Source organism: Corapipo altera, unplaced genomic scaffold (assembly GCF_003945725.1).
Source record: "Corapipo altera isolate COAL_440 unplaced genomic scaffold, ASM394572v1 70, whole genome shotgun sequence".
Taxonomy (NCBI): domain Eukaryota; kingdom Metazoa; phylum Chordata; class Aves; order Passeriformes; family Pipridae; genus Corapipo; species Corapipo altera.
This window is the reverse complement of record NW_020884911.1, coordinates 6,205,728-6,216,100: the sequence shown is the minus strand read 5'-3', so window position 1 is coordinate 6,216,100 and position 10,373 is coordinate 6,205,728. Positions and strand designations below refer to the sequence as shown.

General features: G+C 37.9%; 1 protein-coding gene across 5 annotated transcripts in view; it reads left to right on the top strand.

Moving 5' to 3' along the window:
- The window catches only part of TASP1 (taspase 1), a 79,549-nt gene that overhangs the window by 558 nt on the left and 68,618 nt on the right, over positions 1–10,373 (top strand). For 4 of the 5 annotated variants that reach the window (XM_027653905.1, XM_027653902.1, XM_027653900.1 and 1 more), the window contains exons 2-4: positions 2,543–2,760; positions 4,412–4,479; positions 5,773–5,841. In XM_027653905.1, the coding sequence (XP_027509706.1) occupies positions 2,616–2,760; positions 4,412–4,479; positions 5,773–5,841 (282 nt within the window). In that variant the 5' untranslated portion in view covers positions 2,543–2,615. Of the gene's footprint in view, positions 1–2,073; positions 2,183–2,542; positions 2,761–4,411; positions 4,480–5,772; positions 5,842–10,373 lie in introns of those variants that run through there. The other variant, XM_027653901.1, reaches the window with a different exon arrangement.

Genomic DNA, 10,373 nt, shown 5'->3' with positions numbered 1-10,373 from the left:
CGGGTTCGGGCTCGCGCTCGCGCTCGGGCGGTCCGCGCGCCGGCAGCTGCGGGGGCTGCCCCGAGTGACGTCACAGCCGCGGGCCCGAGTGACGTCACGGGCCGGGCGGCGGGATCGGGATGGGAGGACGCGGGAGCGCGGGATCTGCCCCGCCCGGAGCTCCCCTCGCCCCGTGGCACCCTGCGGCCTCGGGGGGACACCCGCGGGTGTTTGTGTTTGGGATCCAAAGTTACTTCTGCAGTGCCACAGGGGCTTGGGGGTGCTTTGGTAAAATCTCCTTGGTTCACGTTCTTCGGGAGGCGGACGAGTGTGTGTTCCTCCAGCGCTTCCCTAGTGGGCAGGTGTAGAGCAGTGAGCTGTGTAATACGGAGTGGTGAAAGTGTGACAGCCAGCATGGAGCACCGATAAAGCCTAGAGGGAGCTTGAAAGGCATGGGATGGGTCCAACTGGTAAATCCTAGAGGGAGCTTGAAAGGGAAAGGATGGGTCCAACAGGACCTTACAAAGTGGAAGCAGCAGTTTTTTGAATGAAATGTAAATGGGCATGAAGAATATTTTGAGATGGACGTGGTTTGACAAAATTGAGGTGACGTGCAGGAAGTGTTACGAGCTGAAGGGAATTACTGAGATAGGTTGGCTGTGTGTTATCTGGTAAAAATAGATGCATCATCAGACTCACCTGTGTGCAAAGGCTCAAACCTCTCTTTCAATAGTTCTTTCTGAAGTTACTTGTGTGAAATTCATCTCTTAAAATCAGTGTCTAATTAGCGTTTTCAGCCTGCAGTTCTGCTGTTAGTAAGTCTTTAGGTGATGTCTCCATTTTCAAACCTATCATTATTACTTACCTTACCACCAGACTATTTCACCGATTTTTGCTCCAGTGTAAAGTCCTGACTTGTTCCTGTCACTTTACTGAAGTCTGTGCTAAAGAGAAGTTTGTAGGAAACAGACTTATTGCCTGTAGCAATGGTTGCTGAAGCTTTCTTCACTATTATTAGCAAAAAGGAAGTAAATACAGTTGATTAGTAGTTTCATTTTAGCACTGAGGTTTATACAGGAGACCATTACAATTGGATGTAGTCCATAAATGCTTTTTGCTCTCTGTAGAGTCTATATATTATAGTGGTCTTCAATTTTATGTCAGTTCATATATAATTATAACAATAAGTTCTTATTTAATTCTGAAATGTAAATTTACAAATGTGTGAAGATACTTATGTATGTTTAGCATTTAAGAAGAAGTGAGGGTAAATAAATAACTTCCTCCAAAGCTGTGCTAATTCTTGTTATCAAAAGGATAGTTGTGGTAAACCAGCCTGTTTGTTCTGTGCCAGTGCTAAACATTGTTTGCATAGTTTTGGTTCTTTAAATGGGGTGGTGTTTAATTACTGGAGGAAGCTGTAGAGCATTTGCAAAGTCAGTGGTTTAAGTCTCATGCATTAAAACATCTCATTTTTTCCACTCCTGTTCACTTTCCATATTCTTGGGTTACAAAGCCCTTTTCAAGGTGGTAGGAGTGATGCTCATCATACTGGAATATAGAGTCATAGAATGATTTGGATTGGAAGGGACCCTAAAGTTCATCTAATTCTTAATATATTTTAGTATGTTTTAGAGGTTTTCTCCCCTCGTGCGTTAACACTGCATGCATTTTCACTCCCTGAATTAATTCAACACGTAGAATATCCCTCTTGGTTTTTTTTACCTGCTGAACTAGACAAATGGTTTTGTGTCAGGATTAACGTGTATTAGGCAGTAGGTAAGAGGAGCAGTAAATACGGTGAGTTTGTTTGGTGACTTATGATAAATACATCATTCTGCATTTTAACTTTTTTGTTTGAGGTACTAGGAAATGCTGACAATGTTTCAGTTAGCTTTCTATAAACATTACATTCTGTAAACATCTTAAGGGTGAAGATCAAAACCAAATAGAGTTAATAAATTATTTGAGCTTGACTTAAGCATGTTGTGGTTCACTAGTAATCATGGTGGCTCTGCTTACCTGTGCAAACATTGTTTCACTGTTTTAGGCTTATTTGGCTTTGTTTTAGAAACACTTTGCCATTGAAAAAGTTTTAATTTCTCTTTTTCTTTTCCTGCTGCAAATTAGTGGGGAATTATAAAAGTATAGAAGGAGTTCATTATAGGAATAAATAGCTATTCCCTGCAAAAGAAAGAAAAAGGTGTGGCATTTGAAAGGGTTGCTCATGTACTAGTTAGACATGATGGGAGGAGAAATAAGTTGTATTGTTGATTAAAAGGACACCATGAAAGCAAAACTTATATTAACAGTTCCTTACAGTGTCTAGGAAGATTATTAGGTTCAGATTATATCATAGCAAAAAGGTTGATTTGAGCTTGAAACATGGAGTTGGATTATTTTAAGTTTCATTAATACTTTTAGCTAGGGAAGAGGCAGAACTTCTTTCAAGAGCCACGCTCTGCGTTTCAAACCTCTCCTCCAAAAGCTCTTTTTGAGGTTATTTGTGCGAAATCCATCTCTTGAAATCAGTGTCTAACATATGCACGTGATTTGTTTTTAAGATGATTCCCCTCCAGAGTTTATTTTTGCATGGAAGTGTGCTCCTTCCCGATAGAAGATGGTGATCCCAATGTATGATCATGGAGAAGGGGATAAGCTCAGTAGAAGTGTTACCTTCCAAGTCATCTCAGGTTACAGCTGTAAAAGTGGTGGTCAAGGAGCCCGAAGCAAAGCAAACCCAAAGAGGGAAACGAGTGGGATTTGTGCTTGTCCATGCAGGTAAGATGTGGAAGTAGAACAGCTGGAATGAAAACAGTGCATACTTTGATATCAAACTAAATATCAACACAAATTGTATAGGATCTTTGGACTACTGATGTGTTCATGAAGTGACATTAACTTTGTGTGCAAGTCTGGGAGTGGAGAGTTTAACTGGAAGTTGCATAGGCCAAAACGTGGCTATTTTGGTGTTTTGGATGGTATTTTTTTTTCCTTGACGAAGAAAATCCCTGAATTTAAATGGTTATAAAACATCAAATTCTGCAGTTGTCTGCTAAGCATGGGAAGCCTACAAAGTGGAAGAGATCTTTCAGTATGTTTCTTTACCCTATGGAAAGATCAAACATAGCTGTTACATTAAATTTCTTGTTTCTTGTCTAACTTGTCCATGAGGACAATCTACTTAAGGCTTTCTAAAACCTCTTTAGGCTGTTCACTTTTTTTTGCCCTTTTGAAATTTTTCTTTCAAGTCCAATTTTTTATTTTCTTTAATTTTTGATCATATTTAAATGAGTTACTGTTTATTGTTTCCACATGTGATGCAGTGGTCCTCTACTCATCTGATGCAAAAATTATATGTTAGTGTGTCTTGCTCATAATTTCTAATATGTTTTTTCTTAAATACTATTAACAGAAAAATACTAGTGATGCTTACATCTGTGTATTTGTTTTTACCATATGTGTGATGACATGAGATGAAACTGAGCAAGATAATGCCTAAAATATTTGAAAAACCAGCATACTACTTGCTTTATAAAGTCATTAAGGTTAAAAAAAACCCAAAAAACCCCAAACAAAACCTCAATTTTATTCTGGGTTGATATTTGATGACCCTAGTATTCTATTTTAAGAACAGATAGAAGTGTTCAATATATTGTACTTTACTGGTAGTGTTAATTTAATAGAGTTTCTCAAAACTAATATTTCTAACAGTGAGAAAAGTGAAGTTGAGATAAATACAAGCACATTTTTAAGTTCAAAAACCAGTAAAACAGAAGTGGAATTTCAATATCAGTGTGCAGTCATGGCAGTTGTTTTTCTGATGCTGCATTTAGTCAAATAGTGGGTGTTGGTAAGTTTTTCAGGTATGGAATTAGGGGCAGTGGCTGCAAAATAGGGCAGAATGATTTGATGCAATGGAATAGATGTAAAGACTCAAAATAAGATGAAAAATTTGTATGATCTCTATTTCAGGCAACTCTCCTGGTTCTAAAGCAGGAGCAACAGGCTCTAAAAACTGTAGCATGAACATGAGAAGATGAGCAGAATGATAATTGCAGACTTGCACATCAGTGGTGAAAGGAAAATTGGAGTTTAACATAAAATCAAGGGGTTTAAGTAAAATAAAAAAGTAAATAAAAAAGCTGTGCCGGAAATACTCCAAGAATGAGTGATACTGACATCTTGTGCAAAGTGTTTATAGGAAGAGGTTGTTTGATGCTGTGATTTATACCTGTGTGTTTCTGGATATATCCTGTGTTTTACTGGGTGTGCTTGAGTCAGTGTTCGAATGCATAAAGTTGTCAATCATTGGTACAAAAGGGAAATGCCAATGTAATCCAGAATAAGGAGGGCTGTACCTGCCTGTGTGAACTGTAAGGCTGCAGTTTGACAGGTAATTTAACAGTTTTATCTTTTTCCTTAACTGTAGGTGCAGGTTATCATTCCGAATCCAAAGCTAAAGAGTACAAGCATGTGTGCAAAAGAGCCTGTCAGAAGGTATGTCCTACAGCTTCCTGCAGTATTCCTGAGCCTCTAGTAATTCTGGAGCTAAATATGGTGTCTGTGCTTGGATTTCATCCATTTCCACTCTTTTTGGAATTTATTTAAACTCCAGCATCCAGGTTGCTCCATAAATGCAGGAGTTCGTTCCTAGAATTACTTTCTTCTTGATAGCTCTTAACATCTTAATAGGAAAGGAGGTAGAAACAGGAAAAACAAAACAAAAAAATCAAAGCTGGAAAGGGAGAAAGGACAAGATTTCCATTTCCATTGAAGCCAATATTTTTTAATCTCTTCCAAGAATTTAGGTTTGGAGCTGGCGAAGCCCTGTGTACTGTGTGTTGAATGAGTAGCTGGAAGACCTCTCTCCAAAATTTGTAATGTCTTTTGCTTTCTCCAGGGAGCAGGAGCTGGGAGCTTGGCAGACTCTTTAGAAGAGTCTCAGAACTGGCCTCTGATAATTATCACTTTGTATTACAGTTCTGTTGCTCAATCCTAATACCAATCTAATTTTGTAATGGGAAGCCTCACAAATCACCCAGACATAGCACTGGCTTTGTTAAAGTTGTGCATTAGCCCTGGTGAAAGTCATTTTCCAGCTAATTATGTGAGAAAGTGCTGTTGAATTTAAGTGTAATTTGAAATTCTGTGTGGCTCCTTAAGCTGAGTAGCCAACATAAATAACTTCTGTGAAGAACAAACAGTTGCAGGTCTTGCAGCTGAAGATGAAACCATAGTTGTTTCCTGGGGTTCCCTGAGGGAACTTGACTGTCAGGTCTTGACCAAAATGAATCTAATAAATACTGTTAGGCTCTAGAAGTTCATTGTTGTGTGTGTCTGTAATTTGAAGATAACATTGTCTTATTTGATTTGTTCGTGTGTTTTGGCTTTTAGATGAGCTTGTTAATTTTCTTCAGTTTGACTGTAATTGCAATAAATGGTACTAGGAATTTTTGTTGAACCTTGGAAGGAAAATTTGAAACTTGTTGGCTGAAGCATCAAGTGTCTGAGGACTTATATATAATATAAAAAGTTATTTTCACATAAATTTGACCATGCAGGAATCTGCTACTAAATGCAGTGTCTCAGTGTCAGGGTAGTACAATCCAACTTTCAGATCTGTCCTCACATGGTTCATACTGACTTATTTCCAGTACCTCTTGTTTTTATACCCTCTTACGTTTTAAACTAATTTAGTGAAGATTTTGTTTTGTACAAGACTGGTAAAATGTAGGGTTCAGTCACAGAAAATTAGAGTTCCTTAATCATCAACTGAAAATTGTTTTACAGGCAATTGAAAAGCTCCAGGCTGGTGCTCTTGCTACAGATGCAGTGACTGCAGCACTTATAGAATTAGAGGTATGAATTTCTGACTAGTAGTAAATAAGTCCCATGGGTGCATTGCCAGATTTTTCTGTAGGAAGGTGTTAAGTGGGAAATTTACTGAGATTTCCATTTTTATGCTGCACTAATTTTATATTTTGCTTTTCCACTGTGTTTTGGAGTAAATGTATTTAAATAATTTCTAAAAATGCAAACTGAATAAAAGTTGTCTAGTTGATGCAATTTGATTGTCATCTTAGATAGTCTTTACTCTTTAAAAATAAATGCAGTTATTAAAGAATTATTTAACACTTTGTAGGGAACTTTATTTCTGACTTACTGAGCTACAGATGGACAGTTCTGGCTCTGCTTCTTCGAGAGGGAGGAAAAATCATCCTACTGGTTGTGATTTTAATGACAAAATATGTGCAGAGGAATAGAACAAGTAATGCTTTTATTTCAAAATGGCACTTGTTAATTAAGATAGAAAGTCTTGATGAGCAGCTGTATGGGAGGTTTTTGGCAAAGTGTCTTTTTGGAGTGGTGAAATTTTTATGGCATCTGACTTCAGTGAAGGTCCCAGTGAAATAATGTGGAAGTGAGTAAAGCTAAACATTTCTGGGATATAAATAGGGCAGTTTGGTTATTGTCCCAGGTCCACTAATCCCTCAGGACAGTAATGATGGAAACAGGTATTCCTCTTCTGTAAGCAGTAATTGCTTCTTCCCCTCCAACTTTATTAGCAAAGGAGGAAGGCAAGGTAAATGTTGTGCTGTAAAAATAATTTCCTGGGTTTGGAATTCCTGGTAGTATTCCAAGAGGATTAGCAGTGGATTTGCTTACACATGTGTTGGGAAAGTGTTCATGAGTGTCCTTGGTGGGGCTGGTGTGAGGCAGGCAGTGAGTACACACTTTAGTCTGTGTTAGACATGCTGCCTGGGATCCAGGGCTGCAGTCACACTGTTCCCTTGGCGAGGTTCTTGGCTTTCAGCACCACTGCTGGTCTGCACTGAGCTGCTCAAACCCACTTTCATGTGTTATCTCACACATTAGAATATAACCCAGGGAAAACAGGGACCTCTCCAATGGAATTATTTCCAGTGCACTTCTCTAAGCTGACTGAGGCTGCTGTTGCTCCACAAGGCTGTTTTGTGTGTCAACTCCCTCAGTGGAAAACAAAAATAAAAACTCACTTTGGGTTGTGATTTTTATCGTGTTCCTGAGCTACACAGAAGAAAACATATTTTAAGAAGCTTAACCCAACAGTTCTGTATCTCTTTGCAGCTGTGCCTGGGGTAAATATTTGATCTGTTTTTGTTATCCCCAGGAGACTTTACTTTAGTAGATTTAAATACGCTGAAGAAACATCTGTGGAAGAAGTTACGGCTTTAAGATGAAATTAAAAACTTTTTATGAAATTTCTGCAATCAGAAACCTTTTTCTCCTTATCTGTTTTGTTGCTATTGTTCTGATGCCTGCCATCATTCCAGTTTCTGGTTTTATAATTTTCTTTGGTAGTAGTTTTATATATGCTGTTGCAAAGGCCCTATTTTTTTTTCCTTTTTAAAGTTAAATGTTATTTTGTTCAGGTTGTATTGCTGTCATTAATGTAATTATTTGCTTTCATTTATTCGTTGATTTATGTAACCTTGTAGTTGGGGGTTCTTCTGTCTGTTACTGGAATAGAGAATATTGGGTTTGGGATTTGGGCTTCTTTTACGTTAAAGTATGTGGCTATGGAGTTACATCAAGGAAAAATCAAATTTATACTCAAAACACTGTGATTTACAGTGGCAGTCTTTTGGATCTGGTATGGGAAACTTCTAAATGAGCAGCTTCCAAAATATGTAAAGGTTTGTATTTGCTCACCTCATTCTGAACATCACCTCCAGACATCTCTTGTCATTTCTGGAGCTGCATCTTCTGGTTTAGTTCTGGTGGTTTTTCTGTTGCTCTGTGGAAAACAAGTCAGCAAAGCAAACAGAATAGTTTTTCTCATCAACTACAAAATTTTATTGGTTTTTTATAGATTTATGTTGATGAACTATCACTCCCTTTTGTTTGTGCTTTAGCATTTTAAGTTGGTAAATACATAACAAAAAATCTGCATGAGACAGTGTTTGTTTACTTGTGTCCCTGTAATACAGATGAAGATACAGAACAACAGAAGTTTGCATAACCTGATAACAGATCCCATTGTGAAGTACTGTGTGTAACTTCTTGATATTTTGGTTTCTGTAGAGCACATTGCTGTGACTTTATCTGAAATATTTAATCACTTTTACAGTTCTCTCGGGCTTTGAATGCTGTATTCCAAAAATGTGTAGTCTTTGCAAGGCGCAAATCTCTTTTTGTGGAAGTCTCACAGAAGATGAATTTCTTTCCTCAGTTCCGCTCAATTACACAACCCCCATTACACAGAATCTCAGCTAATCCAAGAGGCATCACTTCAAAGACTTGTTGGGGCTCAAGATTTGCTCTTGATCTTTTATGAGCAAGCTGACAGTTTGCTTGTGGTATGCTGTCTGTGTTTTGTTTTATTTTTCAGGCTCTAAGTAGAGAAGGAACAGCCTTTCTTTGTTGAACTGTGTGAATCTCAAGTGAAGGGGTTTTCTGTGATCGAGATAGTACTGGTGATAGTAAACTAGAGAAAAGGTGCATTTCTTTTGCAAAGTAACAAGACTGACCCAGAATACTGTTAAAATAACTGAGCTGTTCTTCATAAGTATCGGCTGTATTTGATAAGTTGGTTAAAGGCTGTTCGTGTTTTCCAGTTTGTGAACGCTGCCATTGCAAAGAAACAATTGAACATTTTACCTCTTTCAGTTTTTAGTAATAAAAAGGGTCTGGACAAGGTACTTCTTGAGACTCCTCATTTACACCGTGTGCTTCTACAAAGATATTATTGTGGTACCATTGATTTCTGCACTCTTGCTGTCAGCCACCATATGAAATCTGAGTTTCTCTTGAAACACAAAGGGATTATTTGGGCAGCTTTTTGGGGGGGATGGTTGAGGTCTCCCTCCACACACCCTGCTTGAAACTTGCTGTTTTCAGCAGAACCACGTGCTGATTTGCCTGTATGTGTGGTTGTGAGAAAAATGTCCAAATCCAAGCTTTCCTTTGACTATTGAGCACTTCACAAAGTACTAATCAGGTACTCGAGACAGGAACTGATGAAGATTTCAAATTGTTTCCTAAATTTAGTCTTATCCTCTATTAATATATGTGTAGATCACTTGTTTCTTTATCTGACTTCACTAGAATGTTCTTTATGAACATCATTTAAATCGGAAATTAATATGATCGATGGGGAGAACAGGCATCACATTTTGGGTTTCTGTCTCCTTGCTGCTGAAATTGCTCAGTTTATTTTGCATTTTTTTTTGTTATTGTGGATCAATGCAAAGGTTATTCTGTACCTGTTATATTCAAGCAGAGGGTTTGTGTGACTGTCAGCAAGATTTTGCAGCGAAAGGACTTGTTTGGTGCTTTATTTATTATTTTTCTAGTGATTAAGATTTCTGAGTATACAATCTTAGTCCCAAGGACTTCTGTTTCAAGAAGCAGCCTTGTTGCATTAAGGCAGCCACCAAAGATGAACTTTTAATGGGTAATCAACTGGAAGTTGTTAATACTGGTTAAAAGCAATACTATGATGTTTTGCAGCAGTGACTGACAGTAATCTGTGACAAAAGTGTCCTTTAAAAGCATTTTAGCTGGTGTAATTGAAAGGGACGTGGCTCATCCATGTAGAATATTGGTTGTTGGCACTAAACTCCCACAGCAAAATAAATTTTCAAGTCCTACTGTACAAAAATAAAGGCCTGTAGACTTTGAATTTGCTTTTAAAGTCGCAAATAAACCGTGGACAAAAGTGTATCAAAGATGGATGGAATGTTCTTTAAAATCCATTGAAAACAGAGCATTTTAACTGTTTGCTGACATATAAGTGTTAGAGTTGATTAACTTCTTTGAACATTCCAGCTTTGACTGCAGCTAGAAACGTCAGGATCCCTGTGTTTGCTGCCAGAACATTTATAAATGGGTCTCAAAGTAAAAAGGATTCTAAAAATAAAAACAATACCCTCAGTAGCTTGAGTTTTTGCAAGATGGGTAACTTGGGAAAATGAAACTCCTGTTTCACATCCTAAAGCTTCCTGTTACCTCCTTTGCTACAGCTTTACATGGTAAGTTAGAGATACTTCAGTGGTGGAATAATTGCCAGGTAGTTTAGTATTTTTCAAATAATTAAAGGCTTATATTTTGTTAAAATGCTTTGAATAGTTATTTGTTTGCCTCTTCTTTCTTCCTCCTTTTCTGTGGTAGCAGGGCTTGCTGTTAACATGCAAAGCTGATGCTTGGTTTGCTTACTCTTCTTTTTCAGCCTCCTTGGAAATACAAAGGCTGATCACTGCTCGTGGTTTGAAATAAAAAAGTATATTCCTGAAGACACCTTTTGTATTAAACCTTTTTCTCCTCTCCCATCCTCCCTCTTCTTGGACACATGCTTTGGTTAGTTCTTCCCGATTTTATGGTAGTCAGTTCTTGCACTGCTGCATTTTTCT